Raw genomic sequence first — 24915 nt, 5'->3', positions numbered from 1 at the left:
GATAGTTACTTATATTTTATTTTTTAATTGAATGCAATTTAAAGACCGGGAATCTTGCAACACACTTTCTTTGCAATGCGCACAAAGTCTGTTGTATCTACCATATATACACTCCTGAATAGCGAGCACTGTGTCTCTAGTCAAAAGTAAAATTGATATTGATTTCCTGTATTTGGCTGACACTTCTATCTAAAGCGACTTGTAAACCACAAATGAATACAACTGTTCTCATCTTTCCCTATCTTTCTAGAATGTGATCACTAGCGGAAGAAGTGACTCACTCAGTGATACACAAACAGCATTCCCACTACTCTATAATGTGAGAACTGCTAGGTTTTGTGACTCATTCAAGGTCAAATACAAAATAAGAAATAGTCGTTTATAGTGCCTTTGAAAGGCAATCACCACTGCTACATATTCTCTGAGACCATTTTAATTAATGCTAGGAGAAAGTGAGTGCTTGGGGGCAACTCGATAGACTGTGAAAAGGACTCCTTGGAGTTCAGACATCCACATCCTTTTATTTACACACCCAGTCAAGAGGACATCTTCTCAATGAACTCAATCAACCTTCGCAAGTGCTGATAAGGACCCCCTGCTTCCTGCTTGGGTATATATCCTAGGAAAAGAGGACAGAAGGCATCCAGAGGTTTAGCCTACCCTTGAGTGGTCTACCCTGCGCTCCTGCTGCATACAGTCTGGTGGTAGGGAGCAAAATATTTCACAGCTGTTGCCTCCCATATAATCATTTGCTCAGCCTGTGGCTTAAGATAAGCAAAAGAGAAGAGCTTTGTTTTACATATAGTTTCGTGACAAAGACATTTAACATGTGACTATAAAAAAGAGGTTTTCAGATTTTCTGGGGTGGAAGGTAAGAAATATTGTTTTGCACCCAAACCCACACTTGCTTTCCTTGGTCCCTTTCTGGCACCACTCTGGAGTTCCATGACTTCATTTAGGGGCTCGTAACATTATTGGGTAACACTATCTGTGCTCAGGTCCCTCAACTCCATTAACCTAACCCTGGTGGTCACAAAAATAGATAAACAGAACATTATTTGACCCCAGGGGGAAGTTTCACGTTTTAAAGAAGCTTTTTAAATAGATAGTGTGACTGCCACTGAGGAGATATGAGCATCCAGGATGGTTGACAGCATGACCTCTGGACAAAATGGAATGTGCCAGGGGATGGACAAGCAAAGCTTGAGGGCCAGGAGCAGTTCTGGCCCCCATATGTCAGGTGGCAGTGGTCTGCTAGAAGCATCCCAGTGGGGTCTCTGGGTGCTACAATTGAGCATTGTTGGCTTCCAAAATACAATACAATATGTATGACCCAAAATCACACAAGAAGTGCCGCAATGGCCCTGCCTTTTGACAGCCCTCCAGCCTTGACTCTCTAAGAAAACAAGGAAAAATCCCCAAAAAAAAACAAGCCTTGCAGGGAAAAAAAAGAAAGAAACCTTGGGAAAGGCAGTTCAGAGAGAGACCCCTTTCCAGGTAGGTTGGGTGTGCAGTGGGTGTCAAAGAGAAGGGGGTCGATACAATTCAATACACAGAGCAGAACACAAGTAATCCTCAATCCATATATATAATTCACTAAGCCGACAGGGCACACAAGACAACCATGGGATACGCACGACATAGCCACGCCCACCAACTCACAAAGACCCGCCCACCAACGCTAAGACCATGGGATACGACGACAACTCACAGAGCCACGCCCACCGACAACTCACAGAGCCACACCCACCAACTCTAAGAATTCACTAAGTCCATGGCAAACAAGACGCATGCAAGACAGAGCCACGCCTGCCAACTCACAGAGCCCCGCCCACCAATAATTCGAGCGAGAGCGAAAATTTGCCAAGAATGTTTTCATTAATCAAGAACGAAAGTCGGAGGTTCGAAGACAATCACATACCGTCATGGCACCGACCGTAAACGATGACGACTCGCGATCCGGCGGCATTATTCCCATGACCCGCCGGGCAGCCGACCGGGTAACCAAAGTCCTTAAAGGAATTCCTTAAAGGAATTGACAGAAGGGCACCACCAGGAGTGGAGCCTTTCGTTTCATTTGACTCAATACAGAAAAACTCACCCGGCTTGGACACGGAGAGGATTGACAGATTGATAGCTCTTTCTCCATTCTGTGGGTGGTGGTGCATGGCCGTTCTTAGTTGGTGCAGCGATTTGTCTGGTTAATTCCGATAACGAACGAAACTCCCTCCTGCTAAATAGTTACGCGACCCCCGAGCGGTCAGCGTCCAACTTCTTAGAGGGACAAGTGGCGAGGAATTCCCAGTAAGTGCGGGTCATACGCTCACACTGATTAAGTCCCTGCCCTTTGTACACACCCCCTGTCTCTACTACCATGGTCGGGTGACTTGGTGGATTATATATAGCAAAGCAGCCGGAACCGCAAAGAACAATGAAACGGCAACGTGGCTCAGAGGTGCATGTGTGGACTGTACACAGACGAAAGCGACTCAGGTGAGGAGTTGGGGGAGGGCACATGAACAGGCAGTGCATACTGAACGATGACTAAGAGATGACTAAGAAATCAGCAGACTAGAATGGCGAGGGGGCCAGGGCAGAGGGGGCGGAATGGGCGTCCTTACCCTCTCCCCCCGTTCTGCCCTCCGCGCCCGAGCGCCATCCAGCCCCGTCCCTCGCTCTGGGAGGTGGAGGCGCAACGGCGGTCCTCCAGTTTTCAGTCACGGACAATTGTATGTTGCCCTCTTCAGAGTTCCATCTTTTCATTCACCTACAGTTGTATCTTCAAACCCACCCCATTTAGACAACTGTGTCTTTCAGGAAGTGTTCACCCATCAATACATAATTATGCGGCATATGCTACACCGTGGGTTGACTAGTACAGTATAATAGTAAAATAAAAATATTACAAGTACAGAGCAGAATTTAACAGTAGATGATATTACATAATACAATTTGGATTTGTTTAGAGTCCTGGAGACCTCGGCTATCAAGCTGCCTCCCCCAATTGGCCATTCCACAGCTGAGATAGTCCTGGGCCAGCCAATCCGATGAAAGGACCCCTCTATGTCTGGATACCAGAAACTGTTCTGTGTCTAGTATAAAAAGAACGCACTGCCTTACCTCTACGAGTCAGAGTTTGGAGGCAGTGGGCAACACTCAACTGGAGGCAGAAGGATTTGGACGTGTGACTGTGTTGGATATTATTGGTTCTGGGTATTGGGGCTCAGTGGTGCTCCCCACTGGTTACAATAGATAGATAAATAGATAGAAACAGCACTATATAACAGATAGACAGATAAAACAATACAGACACACACTCTATAGTCTGAACACACATCAGAAAGACTAAAAAAAGAAAGAAAATTAAAAAGAAAGAAAACATCTGACTTGACAATTCCAGTCACAGACATTATGCAGGCATATTGCTGCTGGTATAAAGGAGCCCCTTTTGCGTTTCTTGACACACGTCTGCTGAATAATTTGTTGAGTGTGTCCTATAACTGAGCTTGTTTGTTGATTCGGTGGGCCGCTCTTGAAGTGATGTTAGCAGCCCAGCACACTGCAGCACAAAAAATCACACTGGCCATCACAGAGTTATAGAAGACAGGAAGGATGTCACTTCCCATATTGAAGGAATGCAGTCTCATGAGAAAAAAGAGCTTGCTTTGCCCTTCCTTATGCAGTTCCTCTGTGTTATGAGACAAGTCCAACCTGTCATTAATGTGGACCCCCACACACATGTAGGAATGGGCCAACTCTACATCTACTCCTTGAATAGTGACTGGATATAGAGGCTCTCTGGTGTGGTAAAAGTCAATAACCAGTTTTTCTGTTTTGCTGATGTTAAGTTGCAGACAATTCTCTTTGGACCAAGAAACAAAGTTCTCCACCTGCCTCCTCTCCTCTGTCTCATCCCCTTTATCAATACACACCATAACTGCAGAGTCATCTGAGAATTTCTGCAAGTGACATGACCTGGTGTTATATTTATAGTCTGAGGTGTACAGAATGAAGGGAGAAGGAGACAGGACTGTAACTTGTGGTGCTCCTGTGTTGATCACATCCATATCAGAGACATAGTCCTCAAGTCTCACAAACTGTGGTCTCCCTCACAGGTGGTCCATTATCCAGGACACCATAGGCTCATCCTCCTGCATATCTCTTTGTTTACTGCTTAACAGGGATGGCTGGATGGTATCAAGTCCCAGAAAAAGAGTTGTCTTGACCCTGGAGGCATTGTTTTAAGAAAATGAGCAAGTGAACAAGTCATCACATGAATAGCCCAAGATGACCTGTTTGAGGAAATAAGGTATAAGGATTTATTACTTTGTCTCCATTATTATCCTTCATGTAATTTTATTTATTTAAAAACCTCTTGTGTTCGATGCTTTGGACTACTCTTCCATTTCCAGTCTCAATTCTCTCTTTCTATCTTTATATATAATACGCTACCGTGGCTGTTCATTTGTCTGTCCAGGATTTTAAATCACCTGTAGCTCACAAACCATTTGGTACACATATACTACGTGACGTCTACTATCCGCTTTCAGGGTGATGATTGACCTCCAAGGTTATTCCTCTTTTTATTTTATTTTATTGTAGAATCAACTCTCAGCAGGGGCTTCAGGGCGGCCGTGTGGTGCATGTGTACGGGCGCCGTTCTCATCCTTACCACCTTCACCATCACTTCCCCTACCTCTTCATATCTTAAATCATTCTTGATGCATATTGAAGACTTAAGTACCAGCTTAAGTAAAAAATTAAGGAAACCATACTAAGTAATTGCAACACAAATACTGACTTTATCAGTTTTCACATGAAAAGATGCCAACGAAAGAAGAAAAGAAGTGGGCTGCTAGGGTGGAGAAAAGAAGAGCTGCTCAGGAAGCAGCAAGCGCATCAACATCTGAGCAAACAAATGCTAAACGTACAGAGAAAGAGGATGAAAACTAGGAATGCTCAAGTCAAGTGTACTTCAGTGCACGTTATCATGCAGTGCACCGTTATATATATATACTGTATATATACACACATTTACAGTATATTATACACAGTACAGTTATACTTTATACTTCTATGTCATTTTTAGAATTAGCACCCTATTAGACAAAGGGTCACATACAGCTTCCCTGTACTAAACACTCTAAGCCCTTAGACATCAGGGTATTCCACTTCCTATAAAAGAATAAAGATTTCAGTTTGAAATTGTCATGTGAATTTAAATAGATATCTAGGAAGGTTATAAACCTTTTAATGCCTGACACCGAGATGGAAGCCTACTGAGACATTACTTTGTTTTAACTCAATCAACCTTTTTTTTGACACTGATCCCTTCTAAGTGGAACTGCTGTGTAGAAGTGATATGATGTTGTAGTTTTAATAATTTAAAGTACATCCTTGCTTTTTGAATATGGACATTGTCTGTGGTGAATATGTATTTTAAGAAAAGGGAGGAACGTACTGTGATGTACAAGAGAGGAGGAAGATGCACACAGGTAGATCATATCCTATGCAGGAGTGTCAATCTGAAGGAGATTGAAGACTGCAAAGTTTTGGCAGGGGAAAGTGTAGTTAGGCAGCATAGGATGGCGGTCTGTAGGATGACACTGGAGATCAAGAAGGGGAGGAGAGTGAGGGCAGAGCCAAGGATCAAATAGTGGAAGTTGAAAAAGAAAGACTGAAAAGTTGAGTTTAGGGAGGAGGTAAGACAGGCACTGGATGGCAGTGAAGAGTTGCCAGATAGCAGGGCAACTACAGCAGAAGTAGTAAAGGTGACAACAAGAAAGGTACTTGGCGTGACATCTGGACAGAGGAAGGAGGAAAGGAAACCTGGTTATGGAATGAGGAAGTACTTCAGACTATACAGAGGAAGAAGTTGTTGAAGAAGAAGTGGGATAGTCAGAGAGACGCAGAAGGTAGATGGGAATACAAGGAGATTAGGTGTAAGGAGAAGACAGAGGTGTCAAAGGCTAAAGAAAAGGCGTATGATGAGTTGTGTGACAGGACCTGTACCAATTGGATAGGCAGAGGGTCTGAGCTGAGAAAGATGTGCAGCAGGTTAGGGTGTAAAAGGATAAAGATGGAAACGTACTCACAAACGAGGAGGGTGTGTTGAGCAGATGGAAAGAGTACTTTGTGAGGCTGATGAAAGAAGAGAACGAGAGAGAGAAGAAGTTGGATGATAGGGAACAAGACACATACATGTGTAAATGAGAGGAAGATCAGAGGAATGGTGAGGATGCAGGGAGTAGAGATGGTAAAGGTGGGTGAGTTTAAATACTTGGGATCAACAGTACACAGTAAGGGGGGATTGTAGAAGAGAGGTGAAGAAGAGAGTCTAAGCAGGGTGGAGTGAGTGGAGAAGTGTGTCAGGAGTGATTTGTGACAGATGGGTAATAGCAAGAGTGAAAGGGAAGGTCTACAGGAAGGTAGTGAGACCAGCTATGTTATATGGGTTGGAGACGGTGGCACTGACCAGAAAGCAGAAGACAGAGCTGGAGGTGGCAGAGTTAAAGATGTTAAGATTTGCATTGGGTGTTATGAGAGAGGCGATATTGCTTTGGTTTGGACATCTGCAGAGGAGAGATGCTGAGTATATTGGGAGAAGGGTGCTAAGGATAGAGCTGCTAGGGAAGAGGAAAAGAGGAAGGCCTAAGCGGAGGTTTATGGATGTGGTGAGAGAGGACATACAGGTGGTGGGTGTAACTGAACAAGATGCAGAGGACAGGAAGATATGGAAGAAGATGATCTGCTGTGGAGACCCCTAACGGGAGCAGCCAAAAGAGGAAGAAGAAGATCCATACAGCTCTACACACTTTGTGCATTTTAGGTTTAGGTAGACTTTATTATACCTGAGGGAATTTGTTTCTTATTCCGCCCACATACAGTGCATCCGGAAAGTATTCACAGCGCATCACTTTTTCCACATTTTGTTATGTTACGGCCTTATTCCAAAATGGATTAAATTAATTTTTTTCCTCAGAATTCTACACACAACACCCCATAATGACAAGCTTGGCACACTATCCTTGGCCAGTTTCACCCATTCCTCTTTGCAGCACCTCTCAAGCTCCATCAGGTTGGATGGGAAGCGTCGGTGCAAAACCATTTTAAGATCTCTCCAGAGATGTTCAATCGGATTCAAGTCTGGGCTCTGGCTGGGCCACTCAAGGACATTCACAGAGTTGTCCTGAAGCCACTCCTTTGATATCTTGGCTGTGTGCTTAGGGTCGTTGTCCTGCTGAAAGTTCAACCGTCGCCCCAGTCTGAGGTCAATAGCGCTCTGGAGCAGGTTTTCATCCAGGATGTCTCTGTACATTGCTGTAGTCATCTTTCCCTTTATCCTGACTAGTCTCCCAGTCCCTGCCGCTGAAAAACATCCCCACAGCATGATGCTGCCACCACCATGCTTCACTGTAGGGATGGTATTGGCCAGGTGATGAGCGGTGCCTGGTTTCCTCCAAACGTGACGCCTGGCATTCACACCAAAGAGTTCAATCTTTGTCTCATCAGACCAGAGAATTTTCTTTCTCATGGTCTGAGAGTCCTTCAGGTGCCTTTTGGCAAACTCCAGGTGGGCTGCCATGTGCTTTTTACTAAGGAGTGGCTTCTGTCTGGCCACTCTACCATACAAGCCTTATTGGTGGATTGCTGCAGAGATGGTTGTCCTTCTGGAAGGTTCTCCTCTCTCCACAGAGGACCTCTGGAGCTCTGACAGAGTAACCATCGGGTTCTTGGTCACCTCCCTGACTATACCCTTCTCCCCTGATCGCTCATTTTAGATGGCCGGCCAGCTCTAAGAAGAGTCCTGGTGGTTTTGAACTTCTTCCACTTACGGATGATGGAGGCCACTGTGCTCATTGGGACCTTCAAAGCAGCAGAAATTTTTCTGTAACCTTCTCCAGATTTGTGCCTCGAGACAATCCTGTCTTGGAGGTCTACAGACAAATCCTTTGACTTCATGCTTGGTTTGTGCTCTGACATGAACTGTCAACTGTGGGACCTTATATAGACAGGTGTGTGCCTTTCCAAATCAAGTCAAATCAACTGAATTTACCACAGGTGGACTCCAATTAAGCTGCAGAAACATCTCAAGGATGATCAGGGGAAACAGGATGCACCTGAGCTCAATTTTGAGCTTCATGGCAAAGGCGGTGAATACTTATGTACATGTGCTTTCTCAATTTTTTAATTTTTAATAAATTTGCAAAAACCTAAAGTAAACTTTTTTCACGTTGTCATTATGAGGTGTTGTGTGTAGAATTCTGAGGAAAAAAATGAATTTAGGGCGGCACGGTGGCACAGTGGTAGTGCTGCTGCCTCGCAGTTAGGAGACCTGGGTTTGCTTCCCGGATCCTCCCTGCGTGAAGTTTGCATGTTCTCCCCGTGTCTGCGTGGGTTTCCTCCGGGCGCTCCAGTTTCCTTCCACAGTCCAAAGATATGCAGGTTAGGTGCATTGGTGATTCTAAATTGTCCCTAGTGTGTGCTTGGTGTGTGTGTGTGTGTATGCGCCCTGCGGTGGGCTGGCACCCTGCCCGGGGTTTGTTTCCTGCCTTGCGCCCTGTGTTGGCTGGGATTGGCTCCAGCAGACCCCTGTGACCCTGTAGTTAGGATATAATGGGTTGGATAATGGATGGATGGAAAATTAATTTAATCCATTTTGGAATAAGGCTGTAACATAACAAAATGTGAAAAAAGTGGTGCGCTGTGAATACTTTCCGGATGCACTGTAAATCACATTAAGAAACTTTCTTACTTTCACCTCCGTAACATATCCCATGTTCGTTCCTTCCTCTCCTTCTCTAATGCTGAGAAACTTGTCCATGCTTTTATCACATCCCGCATCGATTATTGTAATTCCCTACTGGCAGGTGCCCCTTCTAATCTTACATCACAGCTCCAACTTATTCAAAACTCGGCTGCAAGAGTCCTTACTCGAACCAGCAGCAGCGAGCACATCACACCCATCCTGCTCCATCTCCACTGGCTCCCTGTGTCTTACAGAATCGAATAGAAAATCCTACTAATAACTTACAAAGCCTTAAATAACCTCGCGCCAAACTACATCAGTGACCTTCTCCATAACTATGTGCCTGTCCGCCCACTAAGGTCCTCTGATTCTGGCAATCTTGTTGTGCCCCACACTAATCTACACTCCATGGGTGACAGGGCCTTCAGCTGTATAGCGCCCAGACTCTGGAATGACCTTCCGAAATTAATCAGGTCAGTTGACTCCATTAATTCTTTTAAAAAACAACTCAAGACTCATCTGTTCAGGAAGGCTTTTAGCTCCACTTGACTTTATTACCCTTCTCTCAGTTTACTTCTCTGTCAAGATGCTCATGTAACCTGTGTGCGTGTGTGTGTGTGTGTGTGTGCGTGTGTGTGTGTGTGTGTGATTATGTTGTTTGTTTTTTTTCTCTGAATTCACTGCCTTAATCTTCTTTATTTATTTATCTGGTTTGTACAATGCTATATACTGTATACCCTGCCGTTCTGACTTAAATTCTGTAAGTGCCTTGAGCATGGGAAAGGCGCTATATAAATAAAATGTATTATTATCATTATTATTATTAACAGGAATGTACAAAAAACAGAATACATTGTTACAGAGATCCAATAAGTAAACAGAGACACAACATTTGCCAGTCAATGTTATTGCATAAACACACACTCAAAATTAGTAATAATAATACAAAGAAGAATAATTACTTTCAACAGTGCACAAAACAATAATGTAGAATTTAACATTTAAGAACATTCCTACAAGTAACCGAATTTAAAATGCTTATAGCTCTGATGTGAACCAATAATTCTATTGCAAATTTTTATAATGTTGTTAAGATGATTTATTTTCTTATTGCTGAGGTTGCCAAACTAACAGATCAAAGCAAATGTCACAATGGATTCAATAAAGGACTTCTAAAAAAGTGTCATTATGGTTTTGTCCACCTTAAAACAGCCAAGTTTCTTAAGAAAGAAAAGTTGTGACTGCCCTTTTTTTACAGATTTTCTCTGTATTAAGATCAAAGTTTAGTTTGTTATCAACAATTGTTCCCAGGTATTTGTATTGCCGTATTCTCCAACATCTCCCCTTTAATTGAAGTTAAGACAGTGGATGGTGGAGAGCACCTGAAATCTGCAACCATATCTTTTGTCTTAGGAATATTAAGTCATAAATCAGAGCGATCACACCATTGTACAAACTCATTGACAATAGATCCATGGCTGTCTTCCTTATCTTATAGAAGACTTACAATGACAGACTCGTTTGAACATTTCAGGGTATGTCTATCCTTGTGTAAACTTCTGTAGCCATTTGTATACAGGATCAACAAAAGACGGAGATGAACAGCAACATTGTGGAGTACCTACAGATGTATTTAGGCTTTCAGAGAAACAGCCATTGACACTCACTCTTTGTGTTCTATTTGTTAAAAACTCCAGAGTCCACCCCACCAAGTCAGGGTCCAAACAGAATTAATCAATCAGTTTCTCAACTAAAATGTGGGATTGTGTTAAAAACTGATGAAAAGTCCATATAAAGCAATCTTGCGTGGTGTTTTGATCCTTCCAAGTGGTCATGTAATAAATTCAAAAGTGTTTCTGTAGCATCCTCCACACCCCTCTTTACTCTGTATCCAAATTGGTGAGGGCTCAGAAGAGCCTAAATTTTGTTAAGTAATTCTTTCTTAATTAAATTATCAAAGGATTTATTGATTAATGAGAAATTAATGCCACTGGTCTAAAGTCACTTAATGCATTGTATTTGCATGCGTGCATTGTAGGTCATGTTGGTGGTAGAATGCCTAGAGGGGGCTGGGCGGTCTTGTGGCCTTGGATCCCCTGCAGATTTTTTTTTTCTCCAGCCATCTGGAGTTTTTTTTTGTTTTTTCTGTCCTCCCTGGCCATTGGACCTTACTTTTACTCTATGTTAATTAGTGTTCCCTAATTCTATTTTCTTATTTATTTTATCTTTTTTCTCTTTCTTCATCATGTAAAGCACTTTGAATTACACCATTTGTATGAAAATGTGCTATATAAATAAATGTTGTTGTTTAGTTTCAGGGTGTAGGGGTGCCAGATGTTCTGTAGCACGTCTAGTGTGACCAGATATTGCAATAACCCCCCTGAGGGTAGGAACAGAATCACAATTCAGGCTTTTTTTAAAATAGGTCTAGTGCTTCCTGTTTTAACCGGAAAAAAAAATGAGGTTCATTAGTCCTGAGTAGTGATGATATAACTCTGCAGTGTTCACCTCAAGTTCACAAAAATCATGAATGTGTCTGTGAATATCGCCAAACTTGGCAAAATGCATTAAAGTCAATGGGGCTTTGTACAGCGGTGCATCGCCTACTTAAAAGCCAAACAGCCCTATTGATTTGTTTGCTTTCCTCTGTCTTTCTGACAATCTCTGCTCCTGATGCGCACTCCTTTGAAGAGGAAGATATGTTTGCATTCTTTTAATTGTGAGACGGAACTGTCATCTCTGTCTTGTCATGGAGCACAGTTTAAACTTTTGAAAAAGAGACAAATGTTTGTTTGCAGTGTTTGAATAACGTTCCTGTCTCTCTACAACCTCCTGTGTTTCTGCGCAAATCTGTGACCCAAGCATGACAATATAAAAATAACCATATAAACATATGGTTTCTACTTCACGGATTTTCTTATTTCGCGGGTGGCTCTGGAACGCAACCCCCGCGATGGAAGTGGGGTTACTGTATTATTTTATAGTCACCTGTGTTTTTTGTCAGGCTCCTTTAAGGTTTGTTTTTAATCTCCACGTGGCTAATTATGCATGCATAGGACACGTGCCTCCTTCACTGATGTGGAACTCGAAGATCGACCTGTACATTTGGCGAACAAGCAGAGATAACACATCATTTATGCTACATATGTTTCATAAAAATAACATTTTGGGAATTGGCATTATTTACTTATCTTTTCTACTACTAACTAAGTCCCACAAAGTCTGTAATGCAAATGATCAGCATTATATACCCAGGGTGCAGTCCCATCCAGTGCTGGCTGTTACAATGCTGGGGGATGTCACGCTGGCCTCGCTAAGCATTATGGAACACTGGAGGGAAAAGTTCTCTTAAACTGACGGAATTATCAGTAAATAATTTGATGCACAAGGGCGAACGCAGCACATTCGCTGTGAATAACACTTTGGTGAAATTCGCTAATCAACATTAGTCCTGAGCAAAGACCACTAAATCGTGGGGAATCCAGATTTACAAAACTTTTAAAGTAATCAATAAAACATTAATCCAACAGAATACTACTATAGTTAATAAGCTAATTTTCTAATCAGAAGTAATGATGGAAACCACATAGTTCTAGTTAGCCAAAATTGCATTAGAATCATAAAAAGTTACTAAGGCCATAAATCTGAAGTGGTGATTATGGAAGAGATGTTGTAACAACCAACCTCAAGGAGATCCCAAAAATGTAATGTATTCAGTGACTACCTTTCATTTCTCAACTTTGTTTTCTTAACAAAACATCACCTTGATGGTTCTATATTCTACATGAAGCACAAAGAGGATACAGTAAGTGGAGAAGAGAGAAGGGAACAAAAAATTAATCTGATCCCAGAATAAGAGAGGATTTAAGCACTCCTACCTCTCTAGAGATCCCATGGAATCTCTACCAGATAGATAGATAGATAGATAGATAGATAGATAGATAGATAGATAGATAGATAGATAGATAGATAGATAGATAGATAGATAGATAGATAGATAGATAGATAGATAGATAGATAGATAGATAGATAGATAGATAGATAGATAGATAGATAGATAGATAGATAGATAGATAGATAGAACTTTATTAATAAGGAAAGAAACTTAAAAAGAAACAAAATTCCTGACATGGCTGTCCCAGTCCCAGTGAGGCATTATACAAACATATTGATGATGACATAAAGGAGCTGCTGTTGTGTTTCTTGACACACTTTTGCTGAGTGATTCATTGTCCGGAAGTCCTAAGTGTTATTGTGGCAGAGAGAGGATATGCAGCATTGTTCATAATGACGCTCAGTTTTGTTTTAATTCACCTCTTTGCTACGACCTCCATGGAGTCCGGAGTGCATCCCAAAACTGAGCTTGCCCTTTTAATTAGCTTGTGGATTTGGTGGGATGCTCTTGAAGTGATGTTACCAGCCCAGCACCCTACAGCCCAGAAAATGTCAGTGGCCATCACAGAATTATAGATGACGGTGTCACTTCCAACATTAAAGGAACACAGTCTCCTAAGAAAAAAGAGCCTGCTCTGCCCCTTCTTATATAGTTCCTCTGTGTTATGAGACCAGTCCAACCTGTCATTGATGTGGACCCTCAAACACTTGTAGCAGTGGACCACCTCTACATCTACTCCTTGAATAGGGATCAGACTAAAGGATTTTTGGTGAGGCAAAAGTCAGTAATCAGTTCCTTGGTTTTGCTGATGTTGAGTTGCAGACAATTCTCTTTGTACCAAGAAACTTTTCCACCAGACTCATATACTGTCTTATCCTCCTTATCAAAACACCCTATAAGCGTAGATTCACATGAGTAGTTCTTCAAGTGCCATGACCTGGTGTTATATTTATAGTCTGAGATGTACCGAGTTTTCAGTGCCACATATCTTCTCCCCCAGCCATTCCTGACACAAACATTACTGAAATGCATTAGGCAGAAAAAAAAGCCACAAGTTCTCTCCACAACGACCTTCTGGCAAGAGACTGCTTTGGAGACACCTGGAGATCAGTGCCCTTGATATGCTGTTATAAAGATCATCATTTCTTATGTGATATTCTAATGTCCTTCGCGCGATAGCTGTAAAGTGAGGCCTTTGTACTTTTTTATTGTGTCCTGGTTACAAACCGCTGATAGTCTTTTAATGGTCTCAATTACAGTTTAATTATTCCTTTAATTATGGATAATTAACCTTTACAGGGCTGAATTTTACAAACTACTCCCCCGTTTTATGGACCCGAAGAGTACTACGTTATGATCCCTGAACGTAATTGATTTTGAACAATTGGATACCAACAGCTTAATGAAATCTCTGTTGCTAAAAGCACCCATGATTACCTCATTGATGGAAAGGGTGTGTTAAATATTTACTTAGTCAGATAATTTCAAGGTATTTCAGTTTCCTAACATCACTGGTAAAGTTTCCAATATAGCAACTTCCCATAGGGTCTTGTAGCTTTGTCCATTTGGATTTCTTTCTGCAATCTACAACTATGTGGTTGTAACCACTATTAGTGACATCCATCTCCTAATCACAGTAGTAAAGTTAATATAGTCATACATTGTTAGGTTTATGCAGTCAATATTTAAATACTTTCTTGCATGTGTTAATCAACATCCAGCTCGTCACCACTCTTGTGCACCATGAACAGTGAGTATTACTACAGTAACAAAAAGAAGGTCACGTGTAAATAATTGGAGATAATTTGGGCAATAAAGGGATGACTTAGAAATGAAAACTGCAAATCCCAAGGATTTGGTGGCCTAACGGGCTTGGTTTGTCAGAAAGGAAAGCTCTGTTCCACAGAGATTGTTCCTTCATTAAAGCAGGTCTGCGGATGTACGGTGACTTCTGGTGGTGAGGATCCTTAAATGGCCATAAGGGGACCTGGCAGAAGTGATATGAGGATACGTCATATGGTGTCTACTCTAGAGGAAAGGAGGAAAGAAATGTTAACCACTGTGTTACTCCTTTTCTTTTCACCCAGAGTCTCCTTTCCTATTCAGGGCTCATAAAATGCACACTAAGCTTGTATGTTTGATCCCACCATAGCTTGAAACTTCTGTCTTCCTTACCTCAAAACGTTTATCTTCCTATTAAAAATAAGTGCCTTATCTCAAAGTTAGAATTATAATTAGGAAGACTCACACAATTTTCATGTTTGTTTTGTTAAATGTCTCATTGAGGATAAAAAGTATTTTGGCAAACTGAAGAATTTACGTTCAGATAGCAAAAATAAACAAAGTGAAAAAACAATCTGACACCGTGCTATTAAAGTAGTCAGTCCCGGGTAATATAATTTTAAGCTATCTGTACCTACATACTAGTTATGACTAGAAATTCCTTACAGTTAGAAATGAAGGGTTAACATTAATTTTATATCTTTATTTCACAAGGTACTGTCATTGTCATGTATGTCTGCCTGCTTAAAACAACTCAACTTCTGGTAAACTCATTTTGTTGGAATTTGGTACTCTTATTGTTCAAGTAAATTTCTGGGAAAAGCTTAATTTTTGTTGAGAATTCTTGAATAGAGAGCATGCTATAAAAATATTGGAAATCTGAAAAATAATCATTTGAAAGCATTGTTGAAATATCAGAACAACCAGTCTTAAAAGGATGAAACATTCTGTGCAGCCTCTTTTACTGATTAAATTTATGTTACAAATGTATTTTACGAGAAGTTATCTCATCTTCTATATTTTATATATTTTCCTTTGTAGCATCTAATAGCTGCTCATGATGGCAAAAATAAATCCCCAATACAAGTACCTAAACCTCAGCAGAGTCACGTGCAAGGCCAGAAACACCATAGCCATAAAAGTGTAAAATGAAAGCATGGAAAACAAAAGGTTACTTAATTAATCTGGAAATGAATGAAAGTGGAAAGCAGCTTTCTAAGTGAGGCATATATGCATACAGTGAATAAACATGTTTTTTAGTATTTATGTTACAATAAAAACAACCTCATGGCTGCATTATCTGCAGATTTTAATGATTCTCATTTTAAAATTACAAATCAAACAATTCAGATGTGATTAAATTGCACATTGCAGACTTTCACTGAAGGGGATTTGCATACATTTTATTCACCCCATGTAGAAATGACAACACTTTTTCTACATGGTCCCCACAACTTCAGGACACCATAACATTTGGAAGAATTGGTGTCACAGGTGTTTGTGATTCCTCAGGTGGGTTTCATTGCTTCATATAATATCTTGACTTACTTCTACCCTTTGGAATCTGGAGTTGCCATTGTTCAACATGAGGATAAGAGTTGTGCCAAGGGAAGCCAAAGAAGCAAGTATGAGGCTGGAAAACAAAAATAAAACCATTAGAGACATTGGTAAAACCTTAGGATTACCTACATCAACTGTCTGGAATATCATTAAGAAGAAAGAACGCACTGGTCAGCCTAGCAATCACTGAAGGACTGGTAGGCCATGGAAAACCTCCACTGCTGAGGACAGAAGAATCCTCACTGTGGTAAAGTAAAACCCCAAATACCTGTTTGTCAGATCAGAAACAGTCTTCATATGCAAGCCACTGGTTAGCCACAAAAACAGGATTACAGTTTGCAAAAAAAGTTCTTAAAAGAGTTTGCAGAATTCTGGAAAAAAGGTCTTGTGTACAGATGGGACAAAGATGAACCTGCATCAGAGCAGGTGTGGAGACAAAAAAGGAACTGCCCATGATCCAAAGCAGACCACCTCATCTGTTAAACATGGCGGTGGGGCTTGGGCATGTATGTCCTGGCACACTTATCTTCATTGATAATGGAACTGCTGACGGCAGTCACACAATGAATTCGGTGTAGAGGAACATCTGATCTGCTCAAGATCCAGTAAATGTTTCCAAACTCATTTTACGGCGTTTCATCCGACAACAAGGTAATGATCTCAAACATACTGCCAAGGCAACACAGGAGTTTTTCAAAGCTAAAAAATGGAAAATTCTTGAATGGCCAAGCCAGTCACTCAATTTAAATCCAATTGAGTAGACCTTCCATATGCTGAAGAGAAAACTTAAGGGGTCAAACCCCCGAAACGAAGCAGGAGCTGAAGATAGCTGCATTAGAGGCTTGGCAGAGCATCAGCAGAGAAGATCCTCAGCACCTGGTGATGTCTATGAATGTCAGACTTCAAGCAGTCATTTCATTTAAGAGATTTGTGACAAAGTCCTAAATAAAACTGCTTTAATTTTACTCACCATTGCTGTGTCCCAAACGTTATGGTATCCTGAAATGGGAGACCATGCAGAAAAAGTGTTATCCTTTCTACATGGTGTGACCAAAATGTATGGAAATGTATGAAAGTCTGCAATGTTCACTTTAATCACATCTGAATTGTTTGATTTGTAATTTTAAACTGTGGAGCAGAGGAGTAAATCAAGGAAAAATGTGTCTGTCCCAAATATTATGGAAGGCACAGTAATTTAGTCCATGCTATCCATCTTGGACCAAAAATTAAGTTGGAGACCTCAACATAGAACTTCTCTATCAGGTACTTCTTTCCTTTGTGCTTAAAGAATCTGAACTGCAATTAGCCATAAATCAATCCACAACCAACAACTAACAATCGTACATCAATCAATCCAATTTTTACATCCTTTGTGTTAATTATGCTGTCTGTGAAAGCTATTTCAACCACCACAAGGCTATTTTGGCTCAGCTTTTAACTACATGATATTGTAAAATGCTACTTAAAAACATGGAATTCAGGTATTTTGCTAACACATGTAATTACGTTCTTCAACTATTGCTAATTTTGTATATGACTCATTGTTACATAAACATATAATAACCCAAAATTGAATAACTGTATCTTTGATGAAGTAAACAAACAAAAATGTAAAATGTTCAAAATTTCAAAATCATTAACTAAGTCCCTGACTGCAGTGAAATGTTATGTCGTGCGTACATTTTCTAACTTGTTCAAAAATACAATGTTCTGAAGTGTGGGAATGGTCTATGCAGCAGAGCCCTCACGTTTTCAAGGACCCTTAATTACGCCTGCCTACAGATTTTCTAATTATGCAGATGAGGCTCTATTGAACATGGGACTGTATCTTTGTGTTTGACATGGAAGTTAATTGCTTCTCTGTGTCGTCAATGATTGCTTCTTGTATTCTGTGCTAATGGCTTCCTCCTTTTCTTCCAGGTACTTGGCTGTGACACAGTTTTCTCCAACACACGCAAGGAAAGCATTCCCCTGCTTTGATGAGCCCATCTATAAAGCCACGTTCAAAATCAGCATCAAGCATGAAAGCAGCTACCTGTCTCTATCCAACATGCCAGTGGAGGTCTCAGAGCCGGATGAGGAGGGTTGGGTCACTGACCATTTTGCCAGGACTCCTAGGATGTCCACATACTACTTGGCTTGGGCAGTGTGCAACTTCACGTACAAAGAAACCCTGACCAATCGGGGTGTTACAGTAAGTGCCTGCTCTGCACTATTCGGTTTCCTTAGATGCTTTCTGATTATTCAGAGTTTTCACAAATAAACAACAGATGTCTTCAGCCCAGATGTTTTCCACTGTTGACATTCACTGTAATTTACTTTTATCAGGATGAGGGGGTGAGTGCTTTTAGTCAAGCAAACAATGCTTTGTTGCGTTACTGTTATAAATGTTCTTGTGTCTCAAGCAAAAGGCAGTCATCCTGCTCATCAAGTCCATTCATTCATGCTCATTTGTTTAACAGACGCCTTTATCCAAAGTAACTTCCAAATTAATAACAGGGATGAAAGCATAAACACGGTACATTAATGAAAGACAATTCGATCTCCCATCCGTCCATTCATTTGTGAACTCAAATATTGCATTACAGGATCTTGAGGAGATGAAACCTATCCTGTGAACATCAGGCAGTTGTCATGAAGCAACTATCCCTCAATTTCCTAAATTTGAAAATCCAATAAACATGTATGAGGAGATGAACAGAAGGCAGGAAACTTCCATACATAAAGCCTTTTTCACAATTAACTTAATGTATTATTGGATCTTAAGAAGATAGAGCCTGCCCGGTAACATTAAAAAATAAAAGAACCATTCATCAGTTTTCAGAACTTGCTTGTTCCATTCCATACTTCTAGAGAAGAAGGGCCTAACCTTGCAACACTGTCATATCTCTACATCCATTCATATTTTTCCATTCCTAGGTCACCGGGAGGTTGAGACAACCCTACCAAAATGAGGCACTGACAGAATTTAAAAACTATTTGGTGTGTTCCAGTTTCCTCCCACAGACCAAAGACGTGCAGGTTAGGCAGATTAGCAATGTTAAACTGGTCCCTGATGTGTGCATGTGTGTGTGTCTGTGCACAGTCTACGGTGGCCTGGCTCACTGTTCCAGAATTTTTCCTGCTTTGCACCCAGCGCTTGTTGGGATAGGCTCCAACTACCTCACTGCTGTAGCAGTGCCAAACTCAAAAAATTAAAGAGAGGCTTGAGGTCAGAAAATGAAATAATGTCAAAGATCAAAGCGAGAGACGTTACTGAGGGGACAGAGAGATTGAAAATAACAAAGCCAAAAATCATTAAGCAATGTCGTAGTAGAAAAGGACACACAAGAAAATCAAAATCACAAGTTCAGAATATAAACACACGACACTCTGAGAAGGTGTTTTTATTCAAATACACATAACAAAATAATCATTGTGTTGGTATATATGAGGTCTGATGATTGAGTTTGTGAACTCATACAAGAAAAAGTGCTACAGTACATACCTCATTGTTGAATATCAGTATGGTCACCTTTGAAGTACTCACATTGGGAAGCTATGCAGCAACGTCAGCGCCTAGTCCACCCTTCAAAGCAATTTTAGAACTCTTTATCTGGAATGGTCATCAGAGTTGTCGTCGTATTACATCTGAATGTCATTAAAATGTCTTCCTTTCAATATTTCCTTTATCTTTGGGTAAAGAAAAAAGTAATTGGGGACCAGATCAGGGGCCTCATGTATAACGCAGTGCGTAGAACTCACACTATAACATGGCGTAAGCACAAAAGCGGGAATGTGCGTACGCACAGAAAAATCCAGATGCAGGAATCTGTACGCACGCAAACTTTCACGTTCTTCCACTACATAAATCCCGATCAGCGTGAAAAGTAACGTACGTGCACACGCCTTCTGTCCCGCCCCAACTCCTCCCAGAATTACGCCTCTTTGAATATGCAAATCAATATAAATAGCCTTCTGTGAAAAGACAATGGGAAAAGCACAGGGGAAAATATAAGAATTTCAGCGAATACCAAGTGGAGGCAAAGGAAAAACGTACTATTTGTTGGTTTAAACAGTGGTATAATCAACAAAAGGAAGTTGATCGAGTGACAGAGTGTCGGAGAAACTCGATAGATCCAAGTTCACAAAGTCGCACAGTGCCTGAAATAAAAAAGAAATCACATATCAAAGTCGCCGTGAAAAGGCAACTCGTAGCCCACTGTCTGAGTGTCATATGAAAGCTTATTAGGGTACAGACAAAATATAGGCACACAGTGGGAAAAAAGCACGAAATGTCAACTTTAATCTCGAAATTTCCACTTTAATCACGTAGTTTATTTTGCCATTAAAGTAGAACATCACGAACTTCATCTTAAAATCGTTTATTTTACTAGTTTCTCAAGTAGCACGTTAAATGCTTTGTTCTGTATTTGATCTTCAATGTGCTCTATGTGTGTGAATCACTACGTGCTTCCATTCTTTCTCTTTTTCCGACAGGACACAGAATCCATTACATTCGTGATATTACAGCTCTCTGAATAATTAAAATACTGAGATGTATACGTGATATCATTTTCATGATGATAGGAATGAAAGCATGTTATTAAACATGGGAACATGGTGGCGCAGTGATTGTTCATATCTCACGCAAGAGTCTTGCTGCGCCATGTGCGACCTTCGATTAAATAATTTATTACAGAAGTACTGTCTCTTTCAAACGTACTAACCTCCAATTCCTGTCTTTACTTTTCTTTCTCCAAATACCCAATCGCCACACAATCAGCTCTGTAATAGACGTTAAGCCATCTGTAAGCTTAGAACGCCGATTCTTCAAAACTTTTAAGGAACATTGAAATATCTTCGTAGTACATGTTTAATTATTCTATCCGTCTATCTTTCCAGTGTCGCGTCAGCGCAAGAATACAACGCAATGCAGGAACAATCCCTGAACTAGCTAGCGCTGCGGCACCGTGTCCTCACATGCTTAATTATTAACAATACAGATTATTTAAGTGAAGTTAAAATTTTAGCTGTATAATATAATCAACATATTTTGCTGCATTTCATCTTAAAAATGATATCATCATATGTAAATACACACTTCATAAAGTGGCGCAGGTTGTGCAATATTATAACTGTAGTGCAAGTTTACAGTGGGGTAATTGTACTTATAAGTAAACAGTTCTACAAGGAGCACTTGATGGACTGATTGAGTGCATTTAGAGTTCTTGGGATGAAACTTTTTCTAAACCGCGAAGTCCGTACAGGGAAGTCTCTGAAGCGTTTTGCCTTGGCTCAGGCAGCGTCTGCTTCATGCTGTATACCGATAATTCTCTTTCCGATCAGCTGCTGCTGTGATTTCCCACTCAGATACAGTGATATAAATACTCCGAGTGGTGCAGTGAGAGTAATATGGAAAAAGATGATCTGCTGTGGCAACACCTAACGGGAGCAGCTGAAAGAAGAAGAAGATGCAGTGAGCGTAACAATGCTAAAGCAGTTATGGTATTTGGAATACTATGAATATTCCCTGGACCATTATATTGCTGCAGGTTAATTGCAATCAGATGCATTACACTAATAAACAATATGCAGTTAGTTTCAGTGTATTTATAAAGCCGCGTCAGGAATGTGGATCTAAGAAAGAAAGGGTGATCACACAGGAACAGTAGCACTGCTTTGACGCTGGGTGCCGCCAGTCTGCAAAACCGAGTGGAGAAATTGCGTACGCCAAGGTATGAGTTACCGTGGAAATGTGCATGGCTTTACGCCAAGTTTAGGTTTTATACATCGCGATTTGAGCGTGGAAAGGTTCATACGCAACATTTCTGTGCGTACGCACCGTTTATACATGAGGCCCCAGGAGAGTAGTGAGGGTGTTCTAAAACAGTTATTTGTTTACAGGCTAAAAGCTCCCTCACAGACAGTGCCGTGTGATCTGGTGTTTGTTTGTTACTCTAATGTAAGCCCTGACATTCTCGCGATTGCACACAAGAACATGCAACAACAATAATGAACGCCACTCAGCAAGACACCGCCACACGTCGACATGAAAACAGCTGTGAGACACTGATATACCAAGGTTATGAAACCTTACCAATCTGTTTGTACAGTGTTGCCAACGTAAGCGCCCGGTGTCATGTTTGCAAAGACCACCTAACATGTCACGCTAATGATGACGTACGTTGTGGCACACCACAAAGCCACACTACTAGGAAAAACTAGCGTCTTTGCAACAGAACTGAAAAGCAAAAAGGTGATGTGGCAAATAAATTATATAGCAAAAAATAAAATAAATGTTTCTTTTTACATACAGAATAATTACAGAACCTCAGCCCTAAATTACTTCCTAAGGAAGAATACCATTTCCAAAGGAAAAAATATGTACAAAACCTTAGAAATCCAGAACATAATTTTATCAATAGTGACATTCATAACCCCAATGATCCTTCTCTGCATAAGTGGGTTTAGAAAATGGATGGATGGAAGGATGGATGAATGAATATTGATGACATCACTGGCAGCACTTATAATGATTATCATTCCCACATTGTTTCTAGGCTTTGCTTTGCATGGGACACCAGTCGACCACAAGACAGACACCCAGACGGGCACATGTATGCACACTCACTCCCTCACTTACTCACCACTTTAGAGATTATTTAACTTCATTGTCATGTCTATGTGATTTAGGAGAAAAACTGGAGTACCCCAAGGAAATCAGACATGGGCAGAAAGTCCAAACATTGTGATAGACTGCTGTCTCTCTCTGCCTTGGTTGGTTCCTATCTTGTACCTAAAGACAGTAGAATAAGCTTTGTATAACTATATCCCATTTTACTGGAAAGCATAGGTTTAGGAAATGGAATGTTGGATGGACATACCTGAATCACTAATGTACCATCTTAAAGGATAAGTGATGGGATTCACTCATTTGGAACTCTAGTATTATAACATGCCACCATCACCACCACTTGTGGAGTGGAAAACATTGCTGCTTTATAAGGCTTGGACTCATGTTTTGACTTACTGTGTGGGATTCCCCTGGAGAACTGAAACCACCATCAGCAGGTCAGAGTCATGCAGCCACATTGATGAGTTGAACTTGAAATGGACCAAATGTTAGTGAGTGAGTGTCGGTGTGCATGGCGGTGACCTGCTTTGTACTGGTATTAGTTATTGGTCATTGCAGCGGGGCAGTCTCCTTCTCCCCAAGACCTTCCACTATATAAGCAAGTTCTAAAAAATAACAACAATAAAGGCTAAGAAGTAAGAAAAGAAATACAACTTTTAAAGAAACATTAAAAATATGTGGGTGTTAGGCTGATGACCTGGCATTGGTGAGTTTAAGCTCTCAGCTTAAATATTACAGTTCCCTGCAAAGGAATCAGACCTTGATGAGATCCCAGTTTTTTGAAACACTGTGTTATAATTTTTGTTTTTCTGACTCCCTTAACGATAGGGCGAGAAGCTCGGTCATCCCGGAGGGGCTCAGAGTAGAGCCGCTGCTCCTCCGCATCGAGAGGAGTCAGATGAGGCGGCTCAGGCATCTGATCAGGATGCCTCCTGGATGCCTCCTTGGTGAGGTGTTCCAGGCACGTCTAACCGGGAGGAGGTCCCGGGGAAGACCCAGGACATGCTGGAGGGACTACGTCTCTCGGCTGGCCTGGGAATGCCTTGGGATTCTCCCGGAAGAGCTAGAAGAAGTGGCCGGGGAGAGGGAAGTCTGGGCATCTCTGCTCAAGCTGCTGCCCCCGCGACCCGACCTCGGATAAGCGGGAGACAATGGATGGATGGATGGACTCTGATATTGATTCTGAATTAACATTATTTTTATATGTTTCTGGTACTTAGCAATGTTTACCATAATGTTTCTGACATTAGAATAATACCATTTTGTTGATCTGTTTTTCTTTCATTTTGATGATCACTACCATATTGTTAATTATTGGTTGTGGGGCACTGCATGTTGCATCCTAATGGTGCGGGTATTAAAGATAGAGACATGGTAAGATCCACGGCCAAGTTCGTGGGTAAAAAGTATTTTCAAACAATCGTTTTGATTTGTAGGAATAAGATTGTTTACTGTTTTTTGATATTTTTGCTTTTATTTTATTTATTTTTTTACTTCAGTTTTTGCATTAGTAGCTTTGATATTCAGTTGTGCTTTTGAGTTTCTGGTATTTTGACCGTGACTCGTTCCTTGACTTTGTTTCTGCAATGCCTCATTTAGTTAATTTCATTTTCTGGTCTATTGTTCTTGATGAATACCTTCTTATCTCCTTAATAAAGACAACAATTTGGAACAAGAAAAGATATCTGACCCCAAATTGAAATGTGCCTCTTCTCAAATCAATTCATTTCAGAAAAAGCCTTAAAGCAGTACAGGAGCAAATTAATGACTTGGCTGCTTCCCATTAAATGGCTCCAGTTCCATTTAACAAGTAGTTATAAAAAAGTCAAGGCATTCAACAAACTCTAGGAATTTTGAGAGCTCCCTTAGCTAAAGACAGTACCGTCCATGAGTCCCTTATCCCACATCCAGAGAGGTTTTCGGGTGACTGTAATATATTTTCTAGCTTTCTAAATCAGTGCCAACTCATTTTTAACCATCAATCTCACACCTTCCATAGGCAGATCAATATATATCTATTTTATTTCTCTACTATTTTTGCTTCTAATAATCCCTGCTCTTATAATCTTCATGAGTTTATGAAAGAGTTTATAGCTATTTTAACATCACTGGAAAAAAATGGATTGGTGGCCACAAATCACTTACTTAAATGCTATCAATGGACTAAGACTTTTAATGAATATCTACTTTTAAGACAATACCAAAAGATGTGGGTTTTAAGGATTCAGTTTCTATTACCCTTTTAAGCAATGGGTCATCACAGGATATTAATAAACTCATGATGAAGGTGATTTGCTAGATGATTAGATGGCT

General features: G+C 40.7%; 1 protein-coding gene across 1 annotated transcript in view; it reads left to right on the top strand.

The window, feature by feature from the left end:
• Window positions 1–24915, top strand: part of LOC114664349 (thyrotropin-releasing hormone-degrading ectoenzyme-like) — a 940843-nt gene that overhangs the window by 13429 nt on the left and 902499 nt on the right. The window contains 1 exon segment of the mRNA XM_028818439.2: window positions 17907–18180. Coding sequence (XP_028674272.2) covers window positions 17907–18180 — 274 coding nt within the window.

Source organism: Erpetoichthys calabaricus, chromosome 1, assembly GCF_900747795.2.
Source record: "Erpetoichthys calabaricus chromosome 1, fErpCal1.3, whole genome shotgun sequence".
Lineage (NCBI taxonomy): Eukaryota > Metazoa > Chordata > Cladistia > Polypteriformes > Polypteridae > Erpetoichthys > Erpetoichthys calabaricus.
The sequence above is the reverse complement of the archived record's forward strand: the minus strand, read 5'-3'. Positions and strand labels throughout refer to the sequence as shown.